Source organism: Panthera leo, chromosome E2 (genome assembly GCF_018350215.1).
Source record: "Panthera leo isolate Ple1 chromosome E2, P.leo_Ple1_pat1.1, whole genome shotgun sequence".
Taxonomy (NCBI): Eukaryota; Metazoa; Chordata; class Mammalia; order Carnivora; family Felidae; genus Panthera; species Panthera leo.
The window spans coordinates 32,707,456-32,720,700 of NC_056693.1; the positions used below are offsets into that span (position 1 = coordinate 32,707,456).

Below are 13,245 nucleotides of genomic sequence, written 5' to 3' on the forward strand. Positions count from 1 at the left end.
AGCCATACAGAGAAAGACAGATACCATATGGTTTCACTCTTATGTGGATCCTGAGAAACATAACAGAAACCCATGGGGGAGGGGAAGGAAAAAAAAAAAAAAAAAAAAAAGAGGTTAGAGTGGGAGAGAGCCAAAGCATAAGAGACTGTTAAAAACTGAGAACAAACTGAGGGTTGATCGGGGGTGGGAGGGAGGGCAGGGTGGGAGGGAGGGCAGGGTGGGTGATGGGTATTGAGGAGGGCACCTTTTGGGATGAGCACTGGGTGTTGTATGGAAACCAATTTGACAGTAAATTTCATATATTAAAAAATAAAAAAAATAATAAAAAAAAAATAAATTGGAGGGTTTTTTTTAAAAGTTCTCTTTGATTTGCTGTATTTTAATTTTACATAACACTTGTTTTATGATTCATACAGTATCATTGCTGTGATAGCTTTAGCCAAAAAAAAAAAAAAAAAAAAAGACTCAGTTGTGACCTTTTGTTTGTTTTCAAGGACTTTTACGAGCTGTACAGCCAGTGCTGGTGTCCCGTGTAGATCCGGATTCTCGAAAAAACACAATAAATGAAATAATAAGGCGAGCAACATCAGGAGGACAGTGGCCGCAGGTAAAACACACGGGACGTTCATTTAGAATACTGTGAGTTTGTTTCTTGTTTGTGTGCTTGGAAATCGTTTGGCTCCACAGATGGCAGTATCTGGGGACACCTATGCTAGGTGTCTTCAGCATAATAGAAGCAGAATAAATGAGTGAGTATTCAGAAGTCTTCTTCCCCAGGAGATATCCCGTGGGATTAAATGTATCATTCTTTCTTATTCTCCGGACTCTTTGAACCAATTTTTACTTTGTGTCATAAAAAAATACATTCTCTGAATTTATTTATAATCTTAAAGACAGCCTATCAAAGCTCAATTATACTCAACAGTATGTTTAAACAGTATGTTTAGTATACTAAACAGTATACGTTTATTGGGGGAAAAAAAGCGATTATGATCTTAGTCTTATCCAAAGTATATTTAGACAGAGCTTTTCAGATCAAGGGGTATATAAGGAATCACCTATAGAACTTTTCCAGACTCTCCCATCTCACGACCTCCAACCCCTGGAATGCCTTTGGAAGGTAAGGGGAGGGGCAGCAGTTACTGGATAATTCCGATAAGTATCGCTCTACCTTGGCCCTGTGATCTGGCCACCCATGATGATGCGTGGATGTTAAAATACTAAGAGGAGTATCACCCAGCAGGAGGTTTCAGAAACCCAGGGATGTGAGGAATGATTTAAAAAGTGACCAGGAAGAAGTGACACTTGGAATAAGGGTTTGACTCTTCTCTTTGGATCTTTGGATATCTAGGATTGTGGGCAAAAGTTAACAAATAGGTAAGATTTCAGCTCATTTCACCCACCTCAAGGAACTCTCTGTCCAGAGGCAGAATGATCTGATCTGAAATCCTTTTCTTTCTTTTTTTTTTTTTTTTAATTTTTTTTTTTCAACGTTTTTTATTTATTTTTGGGACAGAGAGAGACAGAGCATGAACGGAGGAGGGGCAGAGAGAGAGGGAGACACAGAATCGGAAACAGGCTCCAGGCTCCGAGCCATCAGCCCAGAGCCTGACGCGGGGCTCGAACTCACGGACCGCGAGATCGTGACCTGGCTGAAGTCGGACGCTTAACCGACTGCGCCACCCAGGCGCCCCTGAAATCCTTTTCTAGAATTTTCAGGCACTGGCTAAGCAACAACTTGAGCGGGGGGAGGGGAGTGTTGTAGAAAGAATTCAAGCACTGGAAAGGCTATATGGCTTTTAATGCCCCTTCCAGATCTGAGAGTTTATGATTTACTCTGTATCCGTTCATTGTTAATGGAGTAGCTGTAGAATTTCCGTTGAATGAACCACGTTTGATAGTGTATCTTGTTGTAATAGGAAACCTGTTTTGTTTGTTTTTAAATTGGGGGATGAAATTGCACACACTTACAATTTTTATTTCATAAATAGCCTGTCATTGTGGCACATTAGGCTGATTAAGTTTTCCCTTTCTAATTATTTAACGATACAAATACTAACTAAGTACACACACTAACTGCTGTGGGTGCAGGATTTTTCTTTTTTGTTATTTTATGTACTTGGCAATTTACTCGTTGCCCGATCCTGAAATCCTTAGCAAATCCAGCCTGTTCCGTTAATGGGGAAACTAACTGTGCTCTGTGTCTTTCACTTGAAGAACACAAAGGCCTATGTTAAATGCTAAAAACACTTTCTCAAACAAGGTACTAAACTCTATTCCATATGTCTACTAATTCAAGGGAGCATAAAGCATACTGCAAGTATTTTTTTTGCTTCCTTTTTGCTTCCTCCGTATATCCTTAAACTATGTGTTGTAGGAGTGAATATCATTTAACAGGGAAAACAGAAACAAGGAAGTAGGAACGATTTGGTTAAGGATGTATAGCAGTAGAGGAAAGAATCTAATATGCTCTTTGACCAGGTCTCCGGGTCTATATCTTCTTTTAAGTTTATTTCAGATCATTAGCATCATCATTAAGAAACATTTGCTAAGTGTATTTTCTATTCAAAGCTTTAATCCGTTTTCTGATTACCTTAATGGTCAGACGACAGTTCTTTTAGAGGAAAACTGAATAATCTGATTCTAGTTTTCGGTAGAATCAAGTGTTAGCCTTTTATTTCATTTTCGTCTTCTAAGAATTGGCAGCTATTTGTGAAGTCGTAAGAAACTGAGTAAAGAGGTAACCGATTGATTAGACTGAAATATTAAATCTACGTATTCTTTTTCTCCCAAGATACTAGTTTTCCCAGAAGGTACTTGTACTAATCGTTCCTGTTTGATTACTTTTAAACCAGGTGAGATCAATTAAATTATGTACTATAACAAACTGTGGAAGATTTCTCAAATGATTTGATACTAATACACAAAACAATCTGTTAGTTTGTTCTGGGCATTTCTTTTCCGATAAAAAGTTTTTAGCACAGTGAATCTGCAGAACTCCTTTACTTTCTCTTTTGGTATCACAACCCCTTCTTCCTTGGATAGTTGTGTGTGTGTGTGTGTGCACGCGTGTGTGTGTGTGCATGCACACGCACACACATGCACACACATATCCATGCACACGCAGAAACCACTGGCAGATTCTTCTTTTCCTTCAAGGCTACCCTCACAGACGCCCCAGGTCCTGTGTTTTCTAATAGAAAACAAGTGATCATTGTAATGCCTTCAGATGCCTTCTACACTTCACTCTTTTTTTTTAATATTATAAAGTCATAAATTTCATAGCGATGTATAATTTCATACGTAATTTCATAGTAACTGATAATACTTTAACATGTGTTTGTACTGGCTGCTGGAATGCTCAGAGCCCAAGTTAAAACTCACTTCTAGCAAGTGGGGCTCGTTCTTGCTACAAGTATTTGCTTTGATTTAGATTTTCTTCTCCCCATTTTCTCTTTGTCTTGACTTTGCCATTATTTTTATTTTTTTAATCCTGTTGTATAATAAGTATTTAGAAAATGAAAACACGTGGGGATGTACATAAATCTTTTCAGTGACTTGGGCATAACATTTAATGTCTTGGTTTCCTAATTCTGAATTTTAGAACTCTCTCATTTTGGTAAAGCACTGGGGATTCTACCAACATTTCACAGTTTGTGTGTATTCTTAAAGCAGTAAAGTATATGTGTACCATTTATTATTAATTCTCTTTATAGTAATCCTCATGTCCTATATGAAGATGTAATGTCTCAATGTGGTTTTAGGGGCCTTCATTCCAGGGGTTCCCGTGCAGCCGATCCTCCTTAGGTACCCGAACAAGCTGGTAAGCATAGTGTTTGACCGTGGGAAAACATCTCAGACATTCCGAACAGCACAAATCCTCTGGGACCCCTTTTAGAATTTGAAGAAAGCTCTGAATAGACAGAGGTTGGAAGCACATGGGTAGACCCCATTCCCCGTGCCACATTTCATTTCTAGAAGTTTGCCAAGAGAGGCACGTGTTTGTGGACACCAATATTACACGATGTCTCTGGTATTCCTAAGCTCCAGGAAGGCATTTCCCCAGTTTCTCCTCTGTTGTTACTGTGATGGTCCAATGAAGTCTCAGATTCAGGCTCTTATTGGCCTGGGTAGCAGGAAACGTGCATAGATTTGTGATTTGCACTGAGCCTACAAAGAGACTTTTCCTGATTCAGCGGTCATTACTGGAGGGATAGCTGGTGTCGCAGGATAAATCTGGGACTGGCTTGGGGTTTCATTACTGGCTCAGTACTTCCTAGCTGTGGGACTCTTGGCAAGTAACGTGAATAAGAAGATACATGAAAAGAAGCTGTCATCCTATAGAAGGTGCACGGTTGGCTCAGGAAACAGGGACTTCCACTCCAGCTGGGCACACCGCTGTCTTCTGGATATTATTGTGCCACCGTTTTCCTAAAGAAAGAATTTTTGGAATCTGTTTTGTCTTGAGAGGAACTTTCTCTACTAGAGACTTTCCATGAACAAGCAGAATGTAATGATTCATTATCTATGTCACTTAAGATCAAGAGTTCTCGATCAATTCAACTTCCTTTCAGTGGCTGTCTTCTCGCCTTTGGACATCCCCTAGTTAAAAAATTAATATCTATCAAGATTTACTTAATTGTACTTCTGCCTATTTGGCATTTATGTAAATCCTTTCACTATGTACTACTCTAATCTTTTCTCCCAAGCATGTACCCCCCCCCCCTCTTTTTTTTGAGAACTGATATAGTCTGGGCTTTATAAACAAATTAATTATCCAGATGTGTTCACATTAGGAGAAAAAATAGCTAACCGTGCTCAGAATTCTATTAAGAATTAAAAGCAACTTAATTTCATGAAAAGATAGGTGGCTACGTATAGAAAACAGATTTTTGCCATGTAGAGATATAATCCAAGAACTCATAGAGCAATTTGCTGTTGTTTAATAGGCTTGTTTTACTTTTCAACATACTGCTTTTAATTCAGCAGGGACGTATATGAGTACCAATATGAAAATAAGATTTTGATTTTATTTAGCTTTTTTTTTTTTTCTCTGAACTAACAGTCTAAACACCTTTGTTATTGTAGGATACCGTGACGTGGACATGGCAGGGATATACATTGTAAGTTGCTTCTCTCTATTATTGGTTTATATAAATTTTGTTCAGGGAAGAAAAAGAAAAATTATTTATTCCTTTTTTTTTTAAAGCCTTGTTTTCGCAAAAGTAAAGATTTCTAATCAAATCCTAGAATCTTGTAAAGGAGAAAGTCTGTAGAGAGCATCGCTGTCTTTCCTGTTAGCCCCCAGCGCCGGCCACGTGCAGAATTCTAGCTGTCTGCCGTGTTCTTGCGGGTCTCATGTGTGTAGCTACCAATCCTTAAGAAACAGTCCAGTGACCCAGTTTGCACCCTACTTAGCTTTAATCTTGTAGTTTTATTCCCTTTGCAGATTTAACATGTTATCTGGTGTCTCCATTGTTGTTTTACTATATCGGTTTAAGCAGTCCGGAGTCATTGCGTCATATGGCCTAAAATAGCTGTGATATGTCTGATCTGAGTTGAGAAAATAGCTAAGCTTTCAGTTCCGTTCTTGGATTTTAAAAGCAGAGGGATCAGCAGTTTCTATAAACATTTAAGACAAGAGAGGAATACAGCTCGCCATTAAGCAAGCTGCACTGAAACAGGCCTCTAAAAAGAACAGAGCATGTACAATCGTACTTTCTCTCAAGACGTTTTTGTCGAGTTCCCCCTGGATAAGTCTGAGCTGGTTTATATTTGGTGAGAGCCATGTAAAATGCCTGGATGTGAGGACTTTGCCTGGGGCTTACCCAGCAATGCCTTTTGATACTATTACATAGAGAGTTTACATAACGTTGTCGATGCACAGACAACCACTTGGACCTATTTAAAAGGGAGTCTTCATTCGCCTTCAAGTATCTTGTGACTTCCTTGCATACCTCTTAGATAATCCAAACAATGTATGAAAGTCAGATTTTTTTTTATGGTGCATACCAATTTTCTCCATTTTGTATGTGTGAATTGCATCAAAATAATAAATTTAAATCAGAATAGGTAACTGATGGGCCATTCACATGTGTTAGTGTTTATTAACATGTGAAACATGTATGTTCCTATTACGCTTCAGTCCTTCATAGTTGAAGTTAAGTAAACGACACTCAAAATAAAGACCACAAATTGTAAAGAATATCTAGGCATTATGTGGTCTTTAACTCTTCAGGAAATCAGTTTATTTATTTGGCTAGAATACGTGTTTTGTGCCACTGTTGATCTCGTGTTCTTGGTTTTCAGCTTTTTATACGAGAGCAAGTGAGAAGAAACAAATAGTATGAGAGTATTTTAGAAAAAGGAGTGCCTACAAACTGGATATAGTGTGTCTTTATAGTTCCTGAGTTGTGTCATCCTTAGGGCCCTGACAATTTAAGTGCCTTGCAGAGATAGTGACTTCAGATGCACAGTGCGCTCAGTATGGCTTTTTCAAACGTTTTCAGCAGTCCAGGTAGGCATGAAGGTCAAGTAGGAGAAGGCCTTCTTGGAAGGGGGATCAGGATAGAAAATGGAGTGTTCTGGTTAAACCAGCCTTCTAACAAGTGTGACAAAGGGAAGAAGAAAATAGGAGAGAGAATTCAGAAAACAGAGGAAAACACTTTTTGAGGAGTTAAAGATTTCTTAGGAGTGATAAACACAAAATCTTTAAAAGGCACAGCTTTGTTTTGTCCAAATGCCACATTGTGCTTGGCCTGTGGTCACTCTCATTTCTGCCCGAATCTTCCAGTGGGCTTCATACGATATTTAGCACTGAATCTGTTACTCTTAAGTCAGTTTTCTCAGTTGCTCCTGATCCCAGGGCTAGTCTAGACTCAGATTCTAAGGAAGATATTCTATACCAAGACAGACAGCCTAAGGGAGAGAGTTAATAAACTTGGGGAATACACTCAGAGAAAGGGCAGCTATGGAAAAGCCATTTTGTGTGGGTCTGAGAAGTGTTGTTTGGACAACACAGGTTCAATGAGATCTTATGCTGGTTTGTTTTCGTTTTCCTTCCTTCTTCCTTCCTTCCTTCCTTCCTTCCTTCCTTCCTTCCTTCCTTCCTTCCAGCATTCAGAATTTTCAGAACAGATTTGTCTGTGTGAATCACCAAATTCAAAAGTTCAATTTAAATAACTCAGGGACAATTTACTTTATAGTAGACAATGTGGATTGATTTTATTTGCTTGGGGTTAATAGTAAAATATTTTTTTCCTCTCAGATGCGAAGTTTGACAACCAATACTTAACAACTTATAATTATATACGGAATTGGTACATCTATTTCTTAAATTCCTTCTTTTAACTAAGTTCCTTGTTTAAATTTCTAAATTTCGTGTCTTAAGTAAGCCCCTTTAAGTAATTTTTATAGCTAAATCATATTTTAGCTTCTTAAACACAAAAAAAGGTCGGTTGATTTCTTTCATGTAGTATGATCCACTCTGCCAGATTTCTGGGTCATCTGTCTAAATGAGGTGAAATAAAAATCCCATAGAAATCCTATCCAGAGAATCTAAATATATATTAGAAAGGTACATAGAAACAACTATTTCAGAAATTATCTTTGAGAGGGTTGGTTTTAACCACTTTAAAGAAAGCCTTTATCTGGTTTTGCAATGAAATTTGAAACATTTCGGAAAATTTCTCCTTAAATAAAATATTGATTATTAATTGGGACAATTATGATAAAGTTTCTGCTTTTAGGGAAAGGCCCACTGGTTTTTTGTTTTGTTTTTTTTTTTAATATCAGAGAAGGGTTTCGAAATGTAATGTTCACTTCAGGAGTTTTCCTATAAGCACATGTATGTACCTTAAAATGTGGCCTCGGTAGTTTCTCTAGGCTCGTAGGCCTACGAGCCTGAGTTGTCAAGGAGACTTCACATTTGGGGTTTAGTCTGCCGAGCTGCAGCTCTGACTCACAAGTACATATTTGGTGTTGTACTTGGTGATTTAACTTTGGAATATCAAGGATACTTGCTTACGCCCAAGGAGTGTTACAGCTGCCGTGTGGCATTTATAAGCACAAAATATATATATGAAGCGTGACGTGGCAGTGTTTGCCTATAAAGAAAGGATCGTCGGGTAATATAGATGATGCTTGTATTACCGTATAAAGATGGCCTGTTCTTTTTTCTCCTCAGCATTCAGCTCTGTATGCTCACTTTCTGCCAGCTCTTCACAAAGGTGGAAGTTGAGGTAAGTCATTCACAAACAGTCTTGGAACTGGAGATTTGGCCTCTCCTTTTATTTTGCACTTGTAGTCTCGAGAGCCCCACTGTACAAAGGTTGGCGGTTAAATCCGCCATCTTTAAAATAGGCGCTGGTCTTTTACAAACTGTCCACCTGGCTGTCAGATCCAGCCCTTGGAATCCTATCAGGAGAAACCTCTGGCTTCTGGGCACTTTCATAGGCGACCACCCTGGCTGACCAGATTTGCATAACTGGTTTCCATCATCCTCCTTTCAATGCTGACCTCTGCCCGGTTGAACGGTGTGGTATGCTTCACATCTTGACAAAAGGGGCTACGTACAGCAGCCGATGGAGCCCCACGGCTCCTGGAAGAGTACGTTCTGTCAGAGCGGAGAGGTGCTACTTGGACTCTGGGGAGAGGCACAGACGTCAGAAGCCCTCACTTTGGACTCACTCTGCACCTGGAAAGCCTGCGGAAATCCTCTCTGGGAGGCAGCTCACGTCAGCATTCTTTTGGTCTGGTTTGGCCGTCTTTGGGCTTGAGTTGCAGAGACAGGCAGGGAGTGTGGGAGCAATTAGATGGTTCTGAAAATCCTGGCCCCAGATTTTTAAGACTCTGAACGAAGGTTCCAGAACCGTTCTTAGATGCGAGCAATGATGAGGAATGGACTCATAAATGCAGAGTCAGTAGAGTTGGCTCTAGTGATACCCTCAGGGAGCCTCTGAAGAGAGAAGGGTCCGAAGAGTGAGTCAGGCTCTTGCCTTCATCTTCCAGTTGCATCCGTAGATTGTGCAATGAGAACTCTAAGTTTGCATATGTTAATTCGGAGTCCTGAGTGGGGGCCCATGCTCCCAGTGACAGGACACGGAATTTAAGTCACAAGAATACTGGTTTTTTGTCGTTGTATAGCTTAGTCATTTAGCCACATAGAGGTCGGAAATACCAAATGATGTAGGGGGCAAATTGCATTTCAAAATGAGTTTCACTTTGGTGAAATTTTTCTGGAGACTTACAGGTTGTCTGCTTGCCAGGAAACGATCTAATTATTAACTGTATGCCACACTTCCCCACCTCTAAAACCAGTTCAGTCTCTCTCAATGTGATCAAAAAAACACTACTTCTTAGAATATACTTAGATGTTTCTAGAGAAAAACAGTAATCTGTACTCCAGTAAGTTTGAGAAATACCAGTGTAAATAAAATCAATCAGATTTCTTTTTCTCAAGACCTGTCAGTGCCTTTGAGATGGTGTGACCACCATATCCCTTTTTCTCTGGATACCTCCTGGAAGCGGTGTTCCATAGGATATATTTTGGGAAGCCCTGTCAGGAAGAAATATTATATTATTTCTAAGTACTCCAAGCGTGTTCTTCCATTTTCCATAGCTGTGCAGATAGACTAGCTCTGTTTGCTTTCTCTAAAAGAAGGAAGGAAGGAAGGAAGGAAGGAAGGAAGGAAAGAAGGGAGGGAGAGAGGGAGGGAGGAAGGAAGGGAAACTTATACTTAAAACACCCACCCTGTCTTCTCTGCAAAATTGGAAGATATTGTTTATATAATATATATGCTGCCCCTTCCTCTAAATTTACCCTTCCCCAGCTAAAACGAGATCTAGCAACAGATGTGGAAATGTACCTAGAACTGTCTAGCACATGTCTCAGTGGTCAAACTATTACAACAGAGGTATGCAAAGGCCTCATTTTTTTGTCCTGACCATTATTACCACATTTCCTTTCTGTGTCATAGCCTTTTTCCTTTTCTATCTTTCTTTCTTCCTTTCTTTCTTTCTTCCTTTCTTTCTTTCTCTCTCCCTTCCGCTCTCCCTCCCTTCCACTCTCCCTTCCTTCCCTTCCCTTCCCTCCTTCCTTTTTCTTTCTTTCTTTCTTTCTTTCTTTCTTTCTTTCTTCTTTCTTTCTTTCTTTTCTTTCTTTCTTTCTTCTTTCTTTCTTTCTCTCTCCCTCCCTTCCACTCTCCCTTCCTTCCCTTCCTTTCCTTTCTTTCTTTCTTTCTTTCTTTCTTTCTTTCTTTCTTTCTCCTTTCCACTCTCCCTTCCTTTCCTTCCCTTCCCTCCTTCCTCTTTCTTTCTTTCTTTCTTTCTTTCTTTCTTTCTTTCTTTCCTCTCTCTTTCTCTCTTTCTCCCTCTTTCCCTCCCTCCCTTCCCCCTTTATTCCCTCCTTCCTTCTTTTCCATTACAGTGTTTGCATTCTCCAGCCAGTTCTTAGACCTGTTTGAATAATATTTGCTGGCAAAGAAAGAATATATCCTTTGATAACTTCACAAACAAAATGGCTAGCACCTGGTTTAGAATAGCTGAATTGGTAAGATTCAATGTGTTCGAATTGTGGTGCAGGGCAAGAGGATGGGACTCTGTGGCCTTCACATGTAGTCTTCTTATTTTAATTATGTTTATTTTAGATTCATGATGCTACCTTTCACCTTGGGGACTTCTCACCACTTTATGACTTTTGAATATTTTAATTCCCCCCGGTTGGGCACAATTGAAAAATGTATCCCACAGCCCGTCTGGTGCTCTCTGTGTCCACACCCTGGCTCAGGGCCCTGGAGAGTTGGGCGCTGTGTCAAAACTCCGGCTTCTGCACCACATCTGGGGATGCCCGACTTGAGCTGCCACACATGTAGCTTAGTTAGAAGGCTCGGCGTGTTTAGTTGTGCCAACTACAGTCGTGTTGGTTGTTCAGAAGCACCCCCTCCCAGCGTCCATGTTCATTACAACTGATGGAAATCCTAGTTATTATTTTTTACATATGTTTTTAGAACTTTAGAACTTCTAGTAACCAGTTAAGCTTAATTAAGATGTACTGTTCAAGAATGTGGTCTTAAGTTTTGCGGTTTTTATTTTTATTTATTTTTTATTTTTTTAATGTTTATTTGTTTTTGAGAGAGAGAGAGAGAGAGAGAGAGAACAAGCAGGGGAAGGGCGGAGAGAGGAGGGGACAGAAGATCCAAAGCGGGCTCTACAGTGACAGCAGCAAGCTCGATGTGGGGCTCGAACTCGTGAACCGTGAGATCATGACCTGACCTGAAGTCAGAAGCTTAACCGACTGAGCCACCAGGCACCCCAAGTTTTGCAGTTTTTAAAATGAACTTGAGTGGATCGTTTGGTATCCTTTAGACCTGTTAGACCTCCCCTTTTGGTGAGTCATAGGACATCTCTGGATGCTGAAGGCTGTATTCTTTCCTTTTACAACTCACTCCTCACTGATGATGATTTTCCAACTCTGTAGTTACCAAAACCATTGGATAGCTAACACCTAGGGAGTGTAATGTCTCCTCCCCTCACTCCCTCTCTGCTTTCTCAAGCAGAGAACTTGTTTTTGAAAAGGCCATTATTTCCTTGACTCTTGAGTCTTAAAAATACAATCAGGTCCAAACCTCACACCCTCTATAATTGGTCTTCCGGCATCCTTGAACAATGATGCCATGTGTGTCCGCAGAAGGTTCTCCTGAAAGTTATTCTCTGGATCATAGTGGCATAGTGGATGTGTTTAAACTGTCTTTGAGTGGTTACTTTTATTGGCCAGCTACCTCACACGTATGTCTTTATAAGCATCTGGCTTAGGGGCATAGGGAAGAAGATAGCTAGTAGGAAACATCCCCAAATGTGACATAAATCAACAGCCTGCTAGTGAATCTCATGAAAGAGAATCCAAGCAAAGCCAGATTATAGGGCCCTATGTGGACAGCAGCTGTTTTATGAATGGAAACAGGGCATTCACAGTGATCATCAGTCTGTTTCCTCCTTCATAGGTTACATCTCTATTTGTATTCAGAGCTATCCATTATAATACAGGTACAGAAAAATGATTTGTAGGCAGACAGAAACATTTTGTTTTAGTAAATTCTTTTGCAAAGCTTAAAGCAAGCTTCTAGCGGCTAAAATTGGACTTAGAGTACTTTATGGTGGGCAGTCCATTGTCACAAGTAAGAGAAGGTCATTTTTTTTTTAATTAAAAAAACAATTCTGATTTTGGAAAGGATTGTAATAGTGAGTGTTATGACCAATCCCTATAGATAGATACAACTTTTTATTTATTAAAAAAAATTTTTTTTTAATCTTTATTTATTTTTGAGAGAGAGAGAGACAGAGCGTGAGCAGGGGAGGAACAGAGAGAGAAGGAGACACAGAATCCATAGCAGGCTCCAGGCTCCGAGCTGTCAGCACAGAGCCCGACACGGGGCTTGAACCCACGAACTGAGAGATCATGACCTGAGCCAAAGTCAGACGCTTAACCAACTGAACCACCCAGGCGCCCCAATACAACTTTTCAAATCTCCAAAGAGTTTATTACTTAGGGAAGGTTCAGGTATGTTTATGTAGTTTATTTAATTATCTAAACACACTCATATGACTTGTAGTTTTGAATCTAAAACAAACAAGCCTTTTAGAAAACCTCTATCATGCAAATATACACACACACATAAAACCTATATATGTGCTTGTTTTAACAAAGCTAATTTCTTCTGGAACTCGGTAGAATTCTGAAATTTCTAAGTAGTAGCAGAGAAGTAGAATGTTGTATGTGTTGCCTAGGTGGCACAGTCAGTTAAGCGTCCGACTTCGGCTCAGATCATGATCTCACGATCCGTGGGTTTGAGCCCCGCGTCGGGCTCTGTGCTGACAGCTCAGAGCCTGGAGCCTGCTTCTGATTCTGTGTCTCCCTCTCTCTTTGCCCCTCCCCTGCTCACACACTGCCTCTCTCTCTCTCTCTCTCAAAAATAAATAAACATTATTTTTTAAAAAAAGAAATAGAATGTTATATAAAGAATATTAGCTGGGGTTTTCTTCCAATTCTGCTGCTACCAACCTGTATGTGCTCGAGTGAATGACTTAAGCCTCTCCTAGCCTGTGTTCTCAGTGGTAAAATGGGGATAATGGCACCTCTTTTATAGGGTGGTTAGCATTTAATAAGGTTACTTACGTACTAGCACGTGGTAGGTGTTCAATAAACATTCACTTGTATTTCCTTATCCTCTAAATGTCTCTGTTCTTCAG

The 13,245-nt window shown here is 39.8% G+C and overlaps 1 protein-coding gene across 2 annotated transcripts in view; it reads left to right on the top strand.

Annotated features, from left to right (window-relative positions):
- LPCAT2 (lysophosphatidylcholine acyltransferase 2) overlaps positions 1-13,245 on the top strand; it is a 68,817-nt gene that overhangs the window by 17,916 nt on the left and 37,656 nt on the right. Inside the window, exons 4-8 of one of the 2 annotated variants that reach the window (XM_042920866.1) lie at positions 495-607; positions 2,795-2,855; positions 3,765-3,823; positions 5,089-5,123; positions 8,186-8,240. In XM_042920866.1, the coding sequence (XP_042776800.1) occupies positions 495-607; positions 2,795-2,855; positions 3,765-3,823; positions 5,089-5,123; positions 8,186-8,240 (323 nt within the window). The remainder of the gene's footprint in view (positions 1-494; positions 608-2,794; positions 2,856-3,764; positions 3,824-5,088; positions 5,124-8,185; positions 8,241-13,245) is intronic. The other variant, XM_042920867.1, reaches the window with a different exon arrangement.